This window comes from Megalobrama amblycephala, linkage group LG13 (genome assembly GCF_018812025.1).
Source record: "Megalobrama amblycephala isolate DHTTF-2021 linkage group LG13, ASM1881202v1, whole genome shotgun sequence".
Classification (NCBI taxonomy): domain Eukaryota; kingdom Metazoa; phylum Chordata; class Actinopteri; order Cypriniformes; family Xenocyprididae; genus Megalobrama; species Megalobrama amblycephala.
The window spans coordinates 36,905,152-36,927,940 of record NC_063056.1 but is presented as its reverse complement, the minus strand read 5'-3'; the positions used below and the strand labels follow the sequence as shown (position 1 = coordinate 36,927,940).

General features: G+C 35.7%; 1 protein-coding gene across 4 annotated transcripts in view; it reads right to left on the bottom strand.

Annotated features, from left to right (window-relative positions):
• LOC125243659 (thrombospondin type-1 domain-containing protein 7A) overlaps positions 1-22,789 on the bottom strand; it is a 158,119-nt gene that overhangs the window by 26,737 nt on the left and 108,593 nt on the right. For all 4 annotated transcript variants that reach the window (XR_007179079.1, XR_007179080.1, XM_048153452.1 and 1 more), the window contains exons 9-14: positions 20,321-20,552; positions 11,630-11,745; positions 8,230-8,365; positions 7,695-7,798; positions 5,762-5,956; positions 4,557-4,820 (exon numbers count right to left, since the gene is read on the bottom strand). Coding sequence is in view for 2 of the 4 variants with exons in the window: in XM_048153452.1 (XP_048009409.1) it covers positions 4,557-4,820; positions 5,762-5,956; positions 7,695-7,798; positions 8,230-8,365; positions 11,630-11,745; positions 20,321-20,552 (1,047 nt within the window). In the remaining 2 variants the exon portion in view is untranslated. The remainder of the gene's footprint in view (positions 1-4,556; positions 4,821-5,761; positions 5,957-7,694; positions 7,799-8,229; positions 8,366-11,629; positions 11,746-20,320; positions 20,553-22,789) is intronic.

Sequence of the window (22,789 nt, the reverse complement as noted above, 5' to 3'; positions counted from 1 at the left end):
ACAACTTTATTTAGGCTTCAAAATCTATAAATGTTGTGTTAACTTGTAAAGATTATCTTGATAGACAAAACGTGTAAGTGTCATAACCCTTTGTTAAACACAGAGCTTATTTTATGCGATTTTCCAAAAGTCTATGGGAAAAATGCATAGGCTTTCAACCGAGGGAACCCGTGCACCGCTAACTTCCGGGTTGGCCTACAAAAACACGTCATCCCTGGGGCACTCTATAGCTGCATGCGCTGCGTCTTCTTCTTGTTTGACAGGCGTCAGCATTAAGGTGCAATACTGCCACCTGAGAGCTCAACCAGGTACTGGCACTGGAGTATTTACATGTCATGATATCATAAGTGTCCTATTCATTTTAAATATTGTGGTTATCGTCAATACCGGTATATCGTCACACCCTAAATTAACACGATATTGATATTTCATGCTTTGAATATCACAGTTGTCGTCAATACCGGTATATTGCAACACTCCTATTTCGAACCCAAAAAAGTTACGAACTGCAGCTTTAACTAACGATTAACTATGACTATCGCCTCAAACTCCTAGTTAGTAAGGTAGTTGTTAAGTTTAGGTATAGGGTAGGATTACTGTAGAATATGGTCATGTAGAATAAGGCATTAATATGTACTTTATAAGTAGCCAATATCCTAGTAATATGCATGCTAATAAGCAACTAGTTAATAGTGAGAATTGGAGCCTAAACTAAAGTGTTACCTATATTCATATTAAATATATAATATATTAATATATTATATAATATTAATAGAATAACATGTATTTAATGAAGAGTAATTAAAAAGGTTCACTCAAATTCTTGAGACCGAAATGTATCTGAATATTAAAAAAAAGAACAATGTCACCTCTCTACCCGACATTCAAAACTTGGCACATCTTGTGCTGCTAAAAAACAATTCAAACACAAGCCATGAAACATGCACCTAGAGGAGCTTCTGATTGAAAAATCAAAGCAATTAATCAGAGAGGTCTAGGGTGAGTTTCACAGTCTCTTCTCCCTCGTGGTCGCCTGCCCGAAAGATTAACCAGGATCTGACACGGCCGTGACGGGCAGGAGGAGAGTCGGTTCCCGAGGGGGGGATACTGCAGCGACCCGAAATACCCTGTGCAGTCACAATGTATCTGTATAAAACAGCTCTCCCATCTCCTCTGCCCTTTAGTGTTAAAACATGTCGGTCCTTTTACACTGTTAACACAGAGTAAACGCCCTCTAGGAGGAGAAAAACAAGCCCCCATTGGCCATGCGCTGACCACTCGACCCAACATGCAACGCTTTCTGTCCCTACAGCCAGTTCAGAGGTGGCAGGACGCCACTGGCCTTCACCAAACATGGCAGCCCTCGTGTTATTCTTTTGTGCCCGTAGTGACCCCATTCCTTCAACACAATCCACATCCTGTCCAAGTCCTGACCCTGGGCAACATTAAATGGCAACACACACAAACTAAAGGGTAAGTCATCAAAGAAAAACAAGTAAGTTTCACAGTTTCTTACTCTGAAACAATTTCCAATGTTCTGCATGACGTGTTACTCTAAGCATAAAAACACACAGCACAAACACATACTGGGTAAAGTAGTCCATTTTTAATTGGATTTCATTGTCTTTATCAGTATTTGTGTGGTATTTCATGGATTACATCACTATATTTAGAATCAACATTGAATTGTATCATCCACATATCGGATTTTTTTCACTCAGGCTGTCGCAATGCACTATGGGATTGTGTTTTACATGAAGGTTATATGTGGTGCTGCCTTTGGCGATACCTTAAAATGCAGCCTACATAGCAGCTCACTGGATTTTGGAACAAAGCTTTTGACAGAGAGAGTAATGAGATTGAGAAAAAAAGATAATGAAAGATGATGAGGGATTTGCTGATGACATCACCACTCTGAGGAGCTTTAAGAGACGCCACATGGAGAGCCAAGAAGCCCATGAAGTGGTGAAATGTCATCTGATTCCATGTGAATGTCCCTGAGAGCATTTTCAGGCAAATACTTTGACTTGAATCAGTTGTGGAGTTCAATTCTCAAGCCTTTGAACTCCTGGGAAATAAAGCAGAGGAAGTAACTGAATAATGCAAAATTTGAGCTTTTTGCCAAGATTATTTTAAGCTCATGGCAACTCTTACTTCATTATCATTTGACAATTTCAGTTTTAAACATGGGATGCTGATCAACCTGTTTCACATCAAATCATCATTATTATCAGTATTTATTACTGATGTTTGTCCAGTCAAGCATCATTATTTAATTAGCTTATAGAGCAGCATAAGGTGCAACAGATTTTCCTTACTAGATGATTTCTGTTTATAATAGTTATTATTAGAGTTCAAATTATTGCGAGTTAACTGGCAAGTGGTTATATATATATATATATATATATATATATATATATATATATATATATATATATATATATATATATATATATATATATATATATACACACACACACACACAAGTGGTTTTACACACACATACACATATACATATATATATATATATATATATATATATATATACACATACATACATATATGTATATATACATACATACAAAAAATGTTGTGATAACAAATCATGAAAATATATATTTTTTTACAGAATATATATATATATATATATATATATATATATATATATATATAAAATAAATGTATAAATATAATATATAAAATTATGTATATTATAAATATAAATAATGACTGAAGTTGATTTGACAAAAGAAAAAAATGTTGTGATAAATCATGAAAATATATATTTTTTACAGAATATATATATATATATATATATATATATATATATATATATATATATATATATAAAATAAATGTCTAAATATAATATATAAAATTATGTATATTATAAATATAAATGACTGAAGTTGATTTGACAAAAGAAAAAAATGTGATAAATCATGAAAATATATTTTTTTACAGAATATATATATAAAATAAACATATAAATATAATATAAAAAATGTAAAAATATAATGAATATATATATATATATATATATATATATATATATATATATATATATATATATATATATATATATATAAAATAAATGTATAAATATAAAAATATTTACATTATACATAGAAATATTATTTATATTACAGCGTTTATTTATGACCCTGATGTCATTTTTTATTTTATTTTATTTTTTATGGATTCGGTCCTGAATAAGAACCTGTTCTCAATTTCCCCAAAATCCCATGTTGGCCGTGTGCTGTAAAAGCGAAAGTATCTGTCAGTGGTTAATGTCAGCTCTGATTAGGCCCAGTTCCGCCGACAGCATGCGGTCTTTAATGAGGGCCGAGATTTATACCTGGAGATCAGCAGGGTGAAACAGCCACACGGGCAAAGGGCAAAGTCAACCGAGCAGAGCCTGGCGCTCTTACCAGGCTGCTCGTCATCCAAATAACAAGATTAAGTGAGCAATGCACCAAAAGCTTCACTAACAGAGAGAGGAAAGGTCACTAGAGAGAGGAAGGTGTAGAAAATGACGAATGAACAGGGATGAAACAACACATGATCAAATGAAGGTATATATCTGCCCTGTTCCTGTCCTAAGTGGGCTGCTATTAACCAAAATAAGACACAATTTGGACTTGACTTAAAAACGAACTGAGAATAAGTAGATGATCAAATTTTATAAAGCAAATGATCTGTGGTACTGTAAGTATGACATGATTGGACTCACCAAATTTAGACATGAATGATTTTTTAAATCTTTTTTTTTTTGCATACAAACAATAATTGTGCTTTAAAATTTTAAAGAATTATTATTATTATTATTTTTTTAGATTTGTTTCCATTCTAATAGATTTTATTCTTTCCCATTCCATTCACCTCCAGACATAAAAATGTTATTTTGTCTGGGTTTTCCATGATTGTGCAAACATGATAATTAAAATTCTGTAAAAAGCAGCTGATTATTATTAAAATGAAAGTTACATAAATAAAATTATGTTAATTATTATGTACAGTTATCTAAAATTAAAATAAAATAAAATACATTATTTCTAAAGCTCCAGTTTTAAATGCTTCAAGCACTTATATTAATAAAATAAAATAAAATAAAATAAAATAAAATAAAATAAAATAAAATAAAATAAAATAAAATAAAATAAAATAAAATAAAATAAAATAAAATAAAATAAAATAAAACAAAACATGTCAATGCATGATTTTATATTTTTCTTTGGTATAAATACCTTTTTCATCCACAGTAATCATGCTATAAATTAGAATAAACTTTTAATTTTTCAAAGGCATTTTTGAAGACAAGTTGCATCTGGCTCAAAAATCTGAGGTGGGAACATGCCCAGTCTGCAAGGACATGCAACTTTAGTGTCAATTATTCACAGGATGGGAGTTTATACCATGGCTTGGCTTGGCTAATGAACAAATTAGTTTAGTGCAGTCCAGGAAGTTTACTTAGAAATGTTGGCTAACTTTAATGACGTTCTAATGCTTGTCATGACGTCAACTCTATGGTGAGAGTTACATGATGAACTTCTTACCATGACTGTTACAGCGTGAAGTCTCCACGAGCCTGTTATCCTGATCGTAGCACACCATGGCCTGGAACCGGTAGCCCTGGCCGCACTCCTTAATATCTCCCTGGACCTTCATGCCCACAGCGCTTTCCACACGGCCCTCGGGCAAGATGCAGTCAGACCAGTTGCCCACCGGCTGGGCGTTGTATTTGTCACAGGGGCAGTACTGGGTCTCGCTCAGTGGGTACATCTGGCTGTTCTTACACTTATCCTTCTTCTTGCTTTTTCCTGTAATCAGAGGAAGTAAGTGTTGATTGCAGCATTAATTAAGCTCACTAATGAATGAGTCATGAGCACTGAGGTCACCTCTAAACCTCCTGCCAGACTCGCCGTGTCTTGCAGCTGCATGAACGGCTGGACTAATACTTACAGAAAGTACAATGGTATTACCATGATTTTTGGACAAGATATGAGGCAAAAGCATGCTGTGCAGGTAATATATAACAACTGGGTGATATATCTTATATTCATGATATATATTGTTAAGAATATATATATATATATATATATATATATATATATATATATATATATATATATATATATATATATATATATATAAAAATTTATTGCATAATAACTGGGGGTAAAAAACAGGTTTCAGATGTAATTAATAATTATTTTATTTTAATAAAATAAGCTGCTTTTTAAAGATATATATAAATGAGCTTTGTCATGACAGGAATAAAATACATTTTCAAATATATTACAATAATTCTTTTAATTAGTAATAATATTTCACAATATTACTGTTTTTATTGTATTTTTGATCAAATAAGTGCAGCCTTGGTGAGAATACGAGACTTCTTTTAAAAACAGAAAATCTTACTGACCCCAAACTTTTAAACGTTAAACTGTATTTTACTCACAATTTTATAAATATTAAGATTAATCTGATTATTGTAAAAAAAAAAAAAAAAAATTGTTACTTTTTTGTTGTTGTATTGCCCAGAAATACATTAAAAAAAAATTGGTGTATATCAAAGTATATATCATCCCATAAGCTCTTGAATCTTGTGCTAAAAGTCATTTAGCATTTACATTTCCTCTGGTTCAGTGCTTTGCATATGGAAACAAATGGTACAGTAATACCTCAATCCTTCCAGGGATCGAACCAGCAACCTCCTGAGTTCAAACCACAGTGTTAATGATGCATATGTCCTAATTACCCACGAGAGCTCTCCTCCGTGTACGGACCCCTACGCAGTCCGAGCTGCAAGGAGAGAACTTGGACCAGTTGGAGAGCTGGCAGTCGTCTCGGCACGGTAACTGGCAGGGATGGCTCATAACAGGCATGCTGCTGGCAAACTTCAGACACTGCACAACATCAGCCACTGTACCATCCAGCTGCCTACATGAGATAGCTGCAGATCACACACAGAAACACAGCGGTGAGACTCCTGCTGATTACAGAGAGGATGTGGCACAGCACCAGACACTGAGAGAAAAGGTGCAGGTGAACAGAAGATGGCTATTTATAGAACAGACAAGCAAGAGAGAGAAAGAGAGAAAGAGTTGTGCCGTTCACTTTGATCAGAAACCAGTTTAAATTATGCATTATATTTCTGTAGTTTTTATATAATTCAATTATTTTTCCCCAGTTAATTATTATTAAGATTTAAATACAAAACAACAAACAAACAAACAAACAAACAAACAAAAAAACAGAGATTTTGGAGGGCTTTTCTGTTTAATTATACTTATTAAGACAGGTTAAGACATTATGTATAGGAATATCTGAAATATTATATTCATACATTTATATTTATATAGAATTTAAAATATATAATAAATGCATATAATATATAATGAGTGTAGGGGGTTCTGAGTAATTATACTTATTAATTCCCAATAGGACAATATATGAAATATTATATAGTGGAACATAACTAAAAAACAATTATATTCACTATAGAAATTGCCATGACTTTTTACCTAGGTGTAAAAATTACAATTTTTTCCCCTCATGTATTCATCTGCAAACCTGATAATTATTTATTTATTTTTTTAAATAAAAAGTACATTAAACGCATGATAGACAATGTAAGCATGTTAAATATTATGTATGTAAAAAAATAAATAAATAATAAAAATTAAAATTAAAAATTAAATACGCTGCAATCCAATAATGATATTCATATCATATAATATATGCACCACAATTAAGACTGAAACCGTAAGGTTAATCTATTAATAAACCACTGTATTAGCTCACTAATGAGTCCAAAATGAGCAGTTCAGAGAGTTACTACAGCTATTGTCATTCCGGTGAGGCTGTGTAATCTATTAAGACACACAGTCACGTTGGAAGTGACGTGAGGACGAGTAAACAGGAACCATTAGGTCAGACTTTGGGGCACTACCGAGTTCAATAGAGTGATGACGGCAACACAAAGACGCCCTTCCGTACTGTCAACAGCAATCAGATCAAGAGTTTGAAGGATTGCTTCTGCTCCTTACATGCACTGAAGGGCAAATGTGAAGTCTAGTGTGATGGAAGCCTTTGTCAGACCAATATCTACACCAGTATAATATATAATAAAGTCTTCCACTGCCTTATGAGTGATAGGAATGTCTGAAAGAGTTAAGAGAGAAAAGAGGTAACAAAAAGGCATGAAAAGAACTTAACTTAATACAACGATTATAAAAACACTTTGCTGACTTCAACTGGAAAACTGCAAATAATAATGCAACAAACTCTGAGGAATAAAGTAGAATGCAAATTAGCCCGTTCTGAAAGAAAGCAATAAAAATTCACAGATTCAAGAGGAGATCTTAGATCAGATAATGTACCAAAATTATGGTTATTGCATAAGATTTCACAGCTACAGAAACACAGTATCTGGACAGTGTGGGGGAATTGACTAAGAATAAATTGTGCACACATTGTCTGAGTTGCTGAGCATCTGATTAAAGGAATTATGCAAATATGCACGAAATATGTGCTGAAAACAATTCGCATGATATTGCGTATAGTTAATGCGCAGGAATACTGTGTGCCAAACACTGTTTGGTTAATGTGCCCATGTGAGTGCATCAGTGTCAGGTTAGGTGAAAGGACAGAGGTCAGGAGATTAATGTTGTACATGACAGTTGACGTACCTCTAGTTTGGACTCCAGCTCCACAGTTCTCCTGAGCTCCTTTACTGTCTCTGCGGATGCTCCATGGGACCAGCTGACATTTACGCCACTTGTGTGTTTTCCACCTGCAAATTCAAAGCGATATCATTATAATTATCAGCAGAGGTTGATCAGTTAGCACACTGCAAATCCTAATTAGCTGACTTAACTTTAAAAAATATCAGGAAACCCACTGCCTTAGAAAATGAACTCATTTGAATTAAGCTGTCCACATTCTGATAACAGTTTTACTTAACTTTTTTTTCATCAGAATTAACCATTTTGCTTTTGAGAACTGAGGAAAAAAACTGCATACAGGTTTTGAATGACAAGAGGTTGAATAAATAATGACAGAATCTTCATTTCTGGGTAGACTATTCCTATAGGTGTACATATCTTCATTTATTAAAGAAGGTCAATTTGAGCAAAAATCTATACTGAATGTCACCGATAAATGTCAAATAGAGCTCAGAATAACTGATAAGTGTAGACGGAGTGCTTGTGGGTAAAGGTGTACCTGTAACCCGGACAGACGGATGGAGTCGCACAGTCTTTCTCTTCATAAAGGACGTCTGGACACTCCTGACCTCCATTAGCTGGCATCTGGATGACCACTCGATATCGAAACCGTTTATTCTTCTGCCCATTCACACCTGCAAAGATACAACAATAGATAAATAGACAGAACGAAAGATAGATATAATGATAGAAAACACGACAGATAGATAGATAGATAGATAGATAGATAGATAGATAGATAGATAGATAGATAGATAGATAGATAGATAGATAGATAGATAGATAGATAGAATGACGCCTGGACAGACAGACAGACAGACAGACAGACAGACAGATAGATAGATAGATAGATAGATAGATAGATAGACAGACGGATGGACAGATAGATAGACAGAACAACAGACAGATGGACGGACAGAGACAGACAGACAGTCAGATAGATAGATAGATAGATAGATAGATAGATAGATAGATAGAATGACACCTGGACAGACAGACAGACAGACAGACAGACAGACAGACAGACAGATAGATAGATAGATAGATAGATAGATAGATAGATAGATAGATAGAACGACAGACGGATGGACAGATAGATAGATAGAACAACAGACAGATGGACGGACAGAGACAGACAGTCAGATAGATAGATAGATAGATAGATAGACGGATGGATGGGTGGATAAATAGACAAAATGATAGATAAACAGAAAGAACGGTAGACAGAACAGTAAACAGAATGGATGGAGGAACGAACGGATGGACAGACAGACAGACAGACAGACAGACAGACAGATAGATAGATAGATAGATAGATAGATAGATAGATAGATAGATAGAACGACAGACGGATGGACAGATAGATAGACAGAACAACAGACAGATGGACGGACAGAGACAGACAGTCAGATAGATAGATAGATAGATAGATAGATAGATAGATAGAACGACAGACGGATGGACAGATAGATAGATAGATAGATAGATAGATAGATAGATAGATAGAACAACAGACAGATGGACGGACAGAGACAGACAGTCAGATAGATAGATAGATAGATAGATAGATGGACGGACAGAGACAGACAGTCAGATAGATAGATAGATAGATAGACGGATGGATGGATGGATAGATAGACAAAATGATAGATAAACTGAAAGAACGGTAGACAGAACAGTAAACAGAACGGATGAAGGAACGAACGGATGGACAGACAGACAGACAGACAGACAGACAAATAGATAGATAGATAGATAGATAGATAGATAGATAGATAGATAGATAGATAGATAGATAGATAGATAGATAGATAGAATGACGCCTGGACAGACAGACAGACAGACAGATAGATAGATAGATAGATAGATAGATAGATAGATAGATAGATAGATAGATAGATAGATAGATAGATAGATAGATAGATAGAAAGAATGACGCCTGGACAGACAGACAGACAGACAGATAGATAGATAGATAGATAGATAGATAGATAGATAGATAGATAGATAGATAGATAGATAGATAGATAGAAAGAATGACACCTGGACAGACAGACAGACAGACAGAACAACAGACAGATGGACGGACAGAGACAGACAGTCAGATAGATAGATAGATAGATAGATAGATAGATAGATAGATAGATAGATAGATAGATAGATAGAATGACGCCTGGACAGACTGACAGACAGACAGACAGACAGACAGACAGACAGACAGATAGATAGATAGATAGATAGATAGATAGATAGATAGAATGACAGACGGATGGACAGATAGATAGATAGAACAACAGACAGATGGACGGACAGAGACAGACAGTCAGATAGATAGATAGATAGATAGATAGACGGATGGATGGATGGATAGATAGACAAAATGATAGATAAACAGAAAGAACGGTAGACAGAACAGTAAACAGAATGGATGGAGGAACGAACGGACGGACGGACAGACAGACAGACAGACAGACAGACAGACAGACAGACAGACAGACAGACAGATAGATAGATAGATAGATAGATAGAATGACGCCTGGACAGACAGACAGACAGATAGATAGATAGATAGATAGATAGATAGATAGACAGACGGATGGACAGATAGATAGATAGATAGATAGATAGATAGATAGATAGATAGATAGATAGATAGATAGATAGATAGATAGATAGATAGATAGATAGAATGACGCCTGGACAAACAGACAGACAGATAGATAGATAGATAGATAGATAGATAGATAGATAGATAGATAGAATGACGCCTGGACAAACAGACAGACAGACAGATAGATAGATAGATAGATAGATAGATAGATAGAGAGAACGACAGACGGATGGATAGATAGATAGATAGATAGATAGATAGATAGATAGATAGATAGATAGATAGATAGATAGATAGATAGAACAACAGACAGATGGACAGAGACAGACAGTCAGATAGATAGATAGATAGATAGATAGACGGATGGATGGATGGATAGATAGACAAAATGATAGATAAACAGAAAGAACGGTAGACAGAACAGTAAACAGAATGGATGGAGGAACGAACGGACGGACGGACAGACAGACAGACAGACAGACAGACAGACAGACAGACAGACAGATAGATAGATAGATAGATAGATAGATAGAATGACGCCTGGACAGACAGACAGACAGATAGATAGATAGATAGATAGATAGATAGATAGATAGATAGATAGATAGACAGACGGATGGACAGATAGATAGATAGATAGATAGATAGATAGATAGATAGATAGATAGATAGATAGATAGATAGATAGAATGACGCCTGGACAAACAGACAGACAGATAGATAGATAGATAGATAGATAGATAGATAGATAGATAGATAGATAGATAGATAGATAGAATGACGCCTGGACAAACAGACAGACAGACAGATAGATAGATAGATAGATAGATAGATAGATAGATAGATAGATAGAGAGAACGACAGACGGATGGATAGATAGATAGATAGATAGATAGATAGATAGATAGATAGATAGATAGATAGATAGATAGATAGAACAACAGACAGATGGACAGAGACAGACAGTCAGATAGATAGATAGATAGATAGATAGATAGACGGATGGATGGATGGATAGATAGACAAAATGATAGATAAACAGAAAGAACGGTAGACAGAACAGTAAACAGAACGGATGGAGGAACGAACGGATGGACAGACAGACAGACAGACAAATAGATAGATAGATAGATAGATAGATAGATAGATAGATAGATAGATAGATAGATAGATAGATAGAATGACGCCTGGACAGACAGACAGACAGACAGACAGACAGACAGACAGACAGATAGATAGATAGATAGATAGATAGACAGACAGACAGATAAATAGAATGATAGAATACCTGCTTCACAGGATGTGGGACACTCTGTCCATTCACTGAAAGGTGTCACTATACAGTCTCTCTTACAGGGCAACAGACAGGGTCGTACTGACTCTGGCCGAGGGGCTTCAGGACATCTAAGAGAACAAACACACACAGTGATTTATTACCAGGACACTCAGTGCAAGAAAATGTGACTCGCATGTTATTTGATCACAGAAAGCAAGTGGATGAAGAGCTCAGGAACACACTGAGATCTCTGTGTCGCACTTTCACCAAAGACCCAAACGTCTAAATAAGATTTATATATCAGGCTTAACTACTGCAGGTCACACAAGGATTCAAACACTTTCACTTTACATTTCTTATACGGGATGTTTTCTACACTTTTGAAGCATTTTATCTTTCCTCTGAGTATCACTGACTGTTTTAGTCTAGGTTTTAACAGGATTTCCCACTCTCTCTTACCCTTCAAATAAAACAGGCCATTTATACTGCTGTGCTTGTAAGATTTCTGAGAACACACTATCTTTGCATGTGAAATGAGTAACAGTGCTGTGTTTTACACAAGCTGGAGTTTTGCTGTTGAGTCCAGTATAGTTTTTAACAGCTCCATCCTTCAATAACAACCTCTTTATAAAGCTGCATTACACTGACTGGTTCACAAAATAATCTGGACCGCAACTGCATTTGTAAAACAGCATTAGAATTAGAAGTGAGAGTCATTTTTTTGTATCAGTTCAAATGGAATCAATTCAAACCTCTTCTGAAGATGGCCAGATTTGCAAAAAAAAATAAAAAAATAGTGCAACTGCAAAAAGCATCGATGGGAGTGGAAAGTTCTGAACGTGATCTACTGACGACGCTCAAATTAAAGAACACAGACGCAGCCAGATCATTTCCATAATGACCGACGCAATCTACCAAGAGTAGTGCAAATTACCATCTGGTTTAAGACGTGCTTTTTTGGGCGGTAAATAATGGCGCAAATACCAGTAAACTGACTAGCGCAAACCTTAGTAAATCACCTTGCATGGTTTATTTAAATACTCATTTAAATAAATGCATATGCAAAAAGATCAGCCGCAAAAAGAGTCTTTTCAGTGCTAATTTTTCTCTGCATGTCTTGAGTTAAACCTGAGAGTAGTTTTTGCGCTGGCCACAATATACAGATTGAAATAATTTGACTATAATGGTATACAGGTACCACCCACCTTTTTAAAGGTATAGTACACCTAAAAAACGTCATCATTTACTCACACTTATGCCAATCCAAACCCGTATGACTGACTTTCTACACAAAAGAACATTTTTTAACAACACCGGGGCTCAAACAACATTGGACCACATTGACTTTCATTGTATGGACAAATAATACAAAAAAATCTTGTTTATGGTGTTAATTGTTAGGTGAACTTTCCCTTTAAGCCATTTCAAAGCAAATGCATTAAGTAAATATGAAGAAACTGTATATATATATCATCAAAAGGCTAAAAAAACATCAAGATTGTTTTAGCTGTATTACCCAGCCCTACTCCATACAATGGATTACATCAGAATCCTTGTTGAGCAAGGCTCACCAGCATCTGTAGCACAACAATACCTCTTTTTTCCAATCATATTTTCCTGCTCCACGGTTGCATTATGTACCAGCCAGACGAGGCAGATAAGGCCTCACATCCTGTTACAGAAGTCAGTCACTCGGTAATACTCTTCTTTTATCACTGTTACAGCTCCTCAATTTAAGATCAGGGGTTAGTTTTAATCTGCTTCTGTATTTTAAGCACTGCTCCGGCTCGGTCGAATTCCCATGGATAAAGATAAACAGGGATGCAACAGTCCACCAGAGGGACATTCAGTAATCTGATCTCTGATCAAATCCTCCACTGTGAAGGGAGTCGCCATGTGCTCCATGTTTCATGAGGGTTGCAAAGCTGCCACAATATAATAAAGTAACAGATATATAAGGCCGATTTATTCGTAATACCAATAGCAGAAGCGGTAAATCCTGCCAGGGAAACAAATCCGGTTTGGGTGTGCAGGGCTCTCCTGGAGATTGGGTAAATTTCTGACAGCACATTAGCAATACTTCAAGACAGGCAATGGCTCATTCTCAACTATTGTAATGGCTAAAATGACTATTCTGATCTGCTACAATTGGTTAAGAGTGCAAATTTTTAAACTGCAATATCATATACGGAAATGACTTACTAAAAATTTAACTAAATTGTTGTGAACTGTTATTGTTGCAAACAGAAAGGATTAGATTGCAAAAGGGCTTGGTAATGTTCGAATAGCATAATTTATATATATATATAAAAAAAAAAAAAACAGTTCATACATTTAACGCTGAGGAAGAACAAACGCATCGTTCCCTTGCCCTCTCTAAGTTGTCATTATTTTTCAATTAGGATTAACTGTCATAACCGGCAGCAAAAAGTGAGGGATCACATTTCCTTGAAGGTTTCACTGAAGTAGCTCATTAGAGTTTCTGGAAAAACTATTATAACACTGTTTGCGCCTCTGTTAATCACTTCTAATAGGATATTCCTTTAAAGTACAACATTTTTGACCTGACAAGTAGTGTGGGCAGAATAAAACATCCAGAAGAAAGTCATGCAAGGACAACAACTTTTACTTAAATGGAGAAATAAACAGAACTTTTTCTTCAGCAAATATATTTTGATAAAGATTTTTCAAGGGGATCCAGTTAATGCATATGCTCATTCTAGTATTAGCATTATTTTTTATACGATTATATATACTATTTATGAATATTTTTAATTAGCTTTTATCTTTATAATTTCAGTTTTCATGTTAATTTATTGTGTTTTTTTTTCTTTTCTCATTTTTATTAGTTTTTTAATATTTCTATTTAGCTTTTATTTATTTTTATTTTTATGTTTCAGTATTTTATTTTATTTTATCTTTATTTCAATTACCAAACATTTCACTAAACAATTGCTACGCTCCAGTTATGTTTTTAGGTTTTTTGGTTTAGTTTTCAATCAGTTCCCTTCAATAACAACCTCTTTATAAATCTGCATTACACTGACTGGTTTACAAAATAATCTGGACCGCAACTGCATTTGCAAAACAGCATTAGAATTAGAAGTGCGAGTCATTTTTTTGTATCAGTTCAAATGGAATCAATTCAAACCTCTTCTGAAGAGGGCAAGATTTACACACAAAAAAAAAAAGAGAGAAAATTAGCACAACTGCAAAAAGCATCGATGGGAGTGGAAAGTTCTGAACGTGATCTACTGACGACGCTCAAATTAAAGAACACAGACGCAGCCAGATCATTTCCATAATGACCGACGCAATCTACCAAGAGTAGTGCAAATTACCATCTGGTTTAAGACGTGCTTTTTTGGGCGGTAAATAATGGAGCAAATACCAGTAAACTGACTAGCATAAACCTTAGTAAATCACCTTGCATAGTTCATTTAAATACTCATTTAAATAAATGCATATGCAATAAGATCAGCCGCAAAAATAACTGTCCATGCCTTTTCAGTGCTAATTTTTCACTGCGTGTCTTTAGTTAAACCTGAGAGTAGTTTTTGTGCTGGCGACAATATACAATACATTTGACTATAATGGCATACAGGTACCACCCACCTTTTTAAAGGTATAGTGCACCTAAAAAAAAAAAAATCATCATTTACTCACACTTATGCCAATCCAAACCCGTATGACCGACTTTCTACACAAAAAAAGATTTTTTAACAACACCAGGGCTCAAACAACATTGGACCACATTGACTTTCATTGTATGGACAAATGTTCTGGTTTGCTTGGTTTGGCATTTTGCATGGTTTCTGATTAGTTACACACCTGTTTCTGTTCCAGTTAATTAACTTACCCTGTGTATTTAAGCCTTTACTTTCCTCTGTTCATGGTTCAGTCTTGTTTATTCTTGTTATGTGTTTTTATGTATACTAATTTCCAGTTATTCTCCTGCGTGTTTGCTTTTGAATTCATTATTAAAGTGGTGGTTGATTATGATTTCACTTTTTAACTTTACTTAGTGCAGGGGTAGGCAAGTTCGGTCCTAAAGAGCCGCTGTCTTGCTGAGTTTAGCTCCAACCTTAATCAAACACACCTGAACAAGCTAATCAAGCTCTTCAGGATTACTATAGGCAGCTTCAGGATTGCTTACTTCAGGATTGCTGAAGTTTTTTGGTAACACTTTACTTGAAGGGGTGTGCATAAGACTGACATGACACCTTCATAATCTTGACATGACACGTGTCATGAATATGAAGGAGGTTTTATGAATGTCTATGACAACTGTCATTAAGTGTCATTCGCTCAGTTATGTAATTTTTAATGCAAAGATGACATTGTTTGAGATGTCTTTGTTACGACAACTTGACATAAACCAATACATCATAAACTGTCAGTGTCTTTGTCATGACAACTTGACATTAGCAAAACATCATAACCTGTCATAAACATGACATAGCAGATTATTTATCAAACTTAAAAAAAACTACTTAGCTTTATGGGTTAACATTACATTACATTACATTATTTTGGTAACACTTCAGTATAGGGAACACATATATAAATGATTAACTATGACTTTTCCCTCAATAAACTCTTAATTTACTGCTTATTATAGTTAATTGTTAGGTTTAGGTATTGGGTAGGATTAAGAATGTAGAAGTTCATGCAGAATAAGGCATTGATATGTGCTTTATAAGTACTAATAAATAGCCAATATTTTAGCCATATGAATGCTAATAGTAATAAGCAACTAGTTAAAAGACCCTAAAATAAAGTGTTACCATTATTTTATAACAGTGTCATCTTTTTTAAGAAATTTGAAATTGTCTATTATCTGACCTTCTGTTGGTGGAAACTTAAAAAAACAAAAAACAAAAACAAAAAAAAAACATGAAATGAAAAATAGTCGTGACGCTGTTATAAAATTATTTGTCAGAGTATTGTCACTTAATGACATTTTAATGACAAGTTCAATTTGTACCACTGTACCTGAGCTCAAGATACATATTCATGACACTATTATAATGGCCTCATGACAGCCAATGTCAAAACCAACCACATGACAGTTTAATGTAATGTTAACCCATAAAGCTAAATAATGTCAAGTTGTCATGACAAAGACACTGACAGGTTATGATGTATTGGTTTATGTCAAGTTGTCATAACTCGGACATCTCAAACAATGTCATCTTTGCATTAAAAATGACATAACTGAGCGAATGACACTTAATGACAGTTGTCATAAACATTCATAAAACCTCCTTCATATTCATGACATGTGTCATGTCATGATTATGAAGGTGTCATGTCAGTCTTATGCACACCCCTTCAAGTAAAGTGTTACCAGTTTTTTTTTCAGGGTTGGAGCTAAACGCTGCAGGACAGCGGCTCTCTAGGACCGAACTTGCCTACCCCTGAGTTACTGTGTAATGTTCAAAGTCAAAAGTTCAATGCAAAGGGAGATATTTTCTTTTAAAGAATTCGCTATTTAACAACAAATGGCTGGTAGGGACTACAACGAGCTTCTTCCCGGGTTATTGACATCACTAACCCTAAAATTTACATAAACCCTGCCCCTGAGAACACGCAAAAAAGGGGGTGAGGCCATGTTGGGCTGCTTTAGAGAAGAGGAAGAGAGTGTTGTTGCCATGCTGTCATTGTTGCCATGCCGAACAACGTTACTGACAATACTGACAACGAAAACTATGCATGTAATATTGAGTGTTATGAAGTCTCCCCCTTGTTGTACCCTCACAGTCGTAACAGAGTTGCAGCATGCTCTTGAAATTTGTTTCCAGCTCATTCTTCACTATATTTTCTAGGTAAGTATCATAAAAAACAACTAACATTGTCAGAGCAAGAGATGAAACTTGAACTGCAGCAGCAGTTGTCAGTTTCTGTAAGGCGCATCAAAGGTCCGGGCCCTGAGCTTTAACATCGCTGTCTATGTGATTGTGAGTTTTCTCTCAATCTGACGCTGTGAGTGACACAAAGTGGCTCAGGGCAGGAAAACCTGCGTAAGCTCTTCCTGCCCCAGACCTGGGCAAAAACATGACATCTGAGCGTATGCAAATCTAGACAAGATATTCAAAATGAAATGCAGGTCTGAGTGAGGATGTGAATTTTGATTTTGTTATGAGTCACATCAAATGCCTCTAAAGCTACGTAAACACTACAACATTTTGGCATTGACAACTGTATATAAATTAAGTCGAAATTTCATTTCATTATAGCTCATCATTTTATTGCACGCTATTCCAAAGTATAGACATGCTTGTCATCATAATCTTTCATCAAAATGTAACAATGGCACCTCTGAATCTCTCTTACTTTTTCAACTCCAGATTCAACCACATGACTACAATCTGATATATAATGTTCATTTTTCACTATACAAAAATCACATAATAGAAGCCTAAAGACCCGTTCACACTAAGAATGATAACTATAAAGATAATGATCAAGTTCCTAAAAACGTTTTAAATATACAGTAAAAGAATAGCACCGTCCACACCAGCTATATCGAAAACGATATAATGGGATCACTTTCAGAACTATTTTTTTTCTAGCTGTTGAACAATAAAACACTGACAGCCAATCAGAATTGGTTGACGTGACTGGTTACAAGGTAGATTGTGACCTCAGAAACACCAGTGATTTCAAACCGCGGGTTTGAGACTGTCTTAGGTTTACTGCAGTTTTAAACAGAAAATACTCAGCAATGATGTTGACTTATGAATTTGCACATGGTTTGTCTTAAAGTATGTTAAAAACACACCAGATAGACATATAAACAACATTAAAAACTTGATTTTCACCACAGGGGGTCTTTAAATTCAACACTACATCACATTGCACTTTTCATCATATGCATTCTAGACTAAAACACAACGGTCTACTCCTTTAAGTGGTTAAAAGCAAGTGGAAAATGCTATATAATAGCTAAGCCACAATTCGTCTTTGCCAAAAACCCACTGCTATTGTTTCCACAAAGGACTGTCAGGAGGACATTGTCTAAGTGGATCAATGATGTATTTTTAGGGGGTTTGTTTGTGCTAAGCCTCAAGAGGCCCCTCATCTAGTGGTGATTAAATTGCATTAAAGAATCAAGCCCTCTTAATTACTGCTATTATCATCAATAGGAAATTAGGCAGTCTGAAAATGACTGTGCTAATTAGCCTGTTTGTGACTCCATGTTTATTCAGCTTTCTGCAGCCTCGTCTGCCTGCGGTGGAATGATAGGGTTTGTGAGCACGCAGACATCTGTAGAGCAATTACAATCTGCCACTCAAACACAAGCAACCCATCTTCTTCTGAACAACCCTCCATCACCACTAACTCGAGGTAAGATCCACTCCATATGTGCTTACATCATAATAACAGATGTTAATATTGCACCATAAAATGGCCAAAATTAAGATTACATTTATATGTCATGAATTCTCTCATGAATATGTCCATGTCAAATTTCACCCCAAGTCAAATGTAGTACAACAAAAGAAATTATACTATTTTTAGGACCATTCCAGGACCAAGATTTTTTTTTGCATTGTGAAATGTATATATATATATATATATATATATATATATATATATATATATACACACACAGTGGGTATGGAAAGTGTTCAGACCCCCTTAAATTTTTCACTCTTTGTTATATTGCAGCCATTTGCTAAAATCATTTAAGTTCATTTTTTTTCCTCATTAATGTACACACATCACTCCATATTGACAGAAAAACACAGAATTGTTGACATTTTTTCAGATTTATTAAAAAAAGAAAAACTGAAATATCACATGGTCCTAAGTATTCAGACCCTTTGCTGTGACACTCATATATTTAACTGTCCATTTCTTCTGATCATCCTTGAGATGGTTCTACACCTTCATTTGAGTCCAGCTGTGTTTGATTATACTGATTGGACTTGATTAGGAAAGCCACACACCTGTCTATATAAGACCTTAGAGCTCACAGTGCATGTCAGAGCAAATGAGAATCATGAGGTCAAAGGAACTGCCTGAAGAGCTCAGAGACAGAATTGTGGCAAGACACAGATCTGGCCAAGGTTACAAAAAAATTTCTGCTGCACTTAAGGTTTCTAAGAGCACAGTGGCCTCCATAATCCTGAAATGGAAGACATTTGGGACAACCAGAACCCTTCCTAGAGCTGGCCGTCAGGCCAAACTGAGCTATCGGGGGAGAAGAGCCTTGGTGAGAGAGGTAAAGAAGAACCCAAAGATCACTGTGGCTGAGCTCCACAGATGCAGTCGGGGGGGGGGGTACTTAAATCAGCTTTAAGCTGATTTAATTTTAAAGATTTAAAAAATCTAATCAGAAAAAAAATATATACATAAATATATATATAAAGTGTGTTTGTACAGTATATATTTTTGTGCCTTTTATATATAGTTTTGACAATCTTAAAAAGATCCTCTGCCATTATGAGAACATTAATATATAATTGCCCATTTTTACATATCAAAAGCTCTTCAGTGTTCTGAAACGTAGCCCATCAATTATAACAACAACTTTGCAAAAAGGAAGTTGTTGAAGGACAACTACACTGCAAATCCACAACTGTAAGCATTGTCACTCATTTCACATGCAAACAGGTGAGCCAATCATATAAGAGGTCATTTACATACAGAACTCTTCAGAGAAGGGAAAACAAAATGGCTCTTTTAAAATCTTACTTTTTGGGTGGCACTTGTCCGACATTGACCTTTATGCAGATGACCTTGCGAGTCTGCACGCCCATGGTGCAGGTGGACTTGTCTGCACTGGAGGAAGTATTGAGGGTGGATGTGGTGGTGTCCTCCACGCACTGCCCCCAGGGGCCCGTCTGCCAGTGATACACGATGCAAGGATGCTCATTACAGTTCCGCACCTCCTGTAGGGCGCTGGTGTTCGGACAGCTGGAACCTCCTGCAAGAGTGTGAAGACATGCATTAGGTCTGACACGTGTCTACACCAGACGTGTCGGGCGTCTTGCCACGCAACGACAGCTTGAGGTTCTCCACACTAGAAGCGTCGAAGCAGCATGTCAACTCAGGAGAAGACTTCAGCTACAGTAAAATGAAAGTGACGTCCATTGAAAATAATAAATAAACAACCAGACATACACTATCCTTCTATAAGATAAGTCTCTTAAGCTCATCAATGCATTTATTTGATCAAAAATACAGTTAAAACAGCAATATTGTGAAATATTAATACAAATTCAAAATAACAGTTTTCTATTTGAAAATATATATATTTTGGGCTGCTTTAGAGAAGAGGAAGAGTTGTTGTAGTAGAGTGTTGTTGTCATGCCGTCATTTTACGCCGGACTGCTTCACAAACGAGGGTCAATTCAACACTGGATTTGCACAAAAGATGAACATGACGGCACATGCTAGTGGACGAGTTGAATCAACTCCACAGCAACTACATAAATTTATCCACTAACCGTTCAGAAACATCTAGATTCATTCTAAAAGTTGTAACTTCTTCCTGAGTCTCTCCATCAGTGTCGAGTCCGGTTTGAACAATGTAAGGCTGAACACCGTTACTGACAATCCTCATTTTGGCTGAGTTCTGCAGTTTTGTTGTTGTTGAGCAACCGAAGCACGAGCTGTTAAAGCTCCTGTTAAAGCTGTGTTTCTCACACCCAAAAAGAGGCAAATTTGACAAGCTATAATAAATTATCTGTGGGGTATTTTGAGCTGAAACTTCACAGAAACATTCTGGGGACACCAGAGACTTATATTATATCTTGTAAAAGGGGCATAATAGGTCCTTTTTAAAAAGTGAAATGTTTTCAGTTCAAATATTCACAGCTTAAATATACAGTACAATCATGTTGAATTTCAACCCCCTAAAAATGCAAGTCCTGAAATTACAATGTATTAAAATGCAAGCACCGTTAATGCAATGCATTTTTTATATTAGTGCAATTCAACATGCTTTTTTGACCCAAAACCGTGAACAATAGTGTACATTAAAATCTTTGCATAGCCTATTTTAGTACAGCAATTGCATACGAAGACCTTATTTATTCTTTGTTTTTTTCTTTCTAGCTTGCATCCTTTGGAGCGAGACAGGTCAAGTGTTCATTTTCTCAAATCTCAACATAACAGCAACGTCTCCAGTCGCTTAAACTTGTTCTAAATTGATTTAGATGAAACACTCCACATAATTGCCACCTCCTAATTCCTCACAAGTGGCAGAAAGTCGATGCAGTCGGTGGAGAGCGGCGCGGTGTGTCTAAATAATTGCTGACATTTACAGGTTTGCAGATGACAGAACAGCCCAGTGGGCCTGTGAATCAAAGCAAGAGTATTACGAGAGGAAGTGAGCGCATACGTCTGCCTGCTTTAACTTTATAACGTGCACAGTATTAAAAGTTATTGGCTTTGACTGTCAGATCCATTACAATGGTGATTATTATGTTTCCATTGGGCAAGGGTAATAATAGGGTTTTTCACACTATGGGCCAGATTTACGAATAGCTTAACCTCTTTTGGCATTGAAAAACTACTGAAAAAAATGGCCTGTCAGGATTTACTAAACACACACAGTGAGAAATTAGCACTGAAAAGACATGGACACAGTTATTTTTGTGGCTGACCACAAATTATTGCATATGCATTTGCAGGAGTTTCCCTTTCAGATGCAATATTTATGGGAGGAGATTATTTACCGTAAATGAATAAAGCAACATGATTTACTGAGGTTTGAACTAGTCAGTTTACGGGTATTTGCGGCATTATTTAACACCCCCCCCCCCCCCCCCAAAAAAAAAGCATGTCTTTAAGCCACTTTGTGCCTAAGTTGTTAGATCACACGCACCTGATTATCATCGGCTTTGCTTGTTTGTGACCCTACACAAATGTCCACTGCTCTTTGCCATTTTGGAAATTATCTGGGTGTGTATGTGATCTTTAAAGGACTAGTTCCCTTCAGAATTAAAATTTCCTGATAATTTACTTACCCCATGTCATCCAAGATGTTTATGTCTTTCTTTCTTCAGCTGAAAAGGAATTAATGTTTTTGAGGAAAACATTCCAGGATTTTTCTCCATATAGTGGACTTCACTGGGGTACAACAGGTTGAAGGTCCAAATGTCAGTTTCAGTGCAGTTTCAAAGAGCTCTACATGATTCCAGACGAGGAATAAGGGTC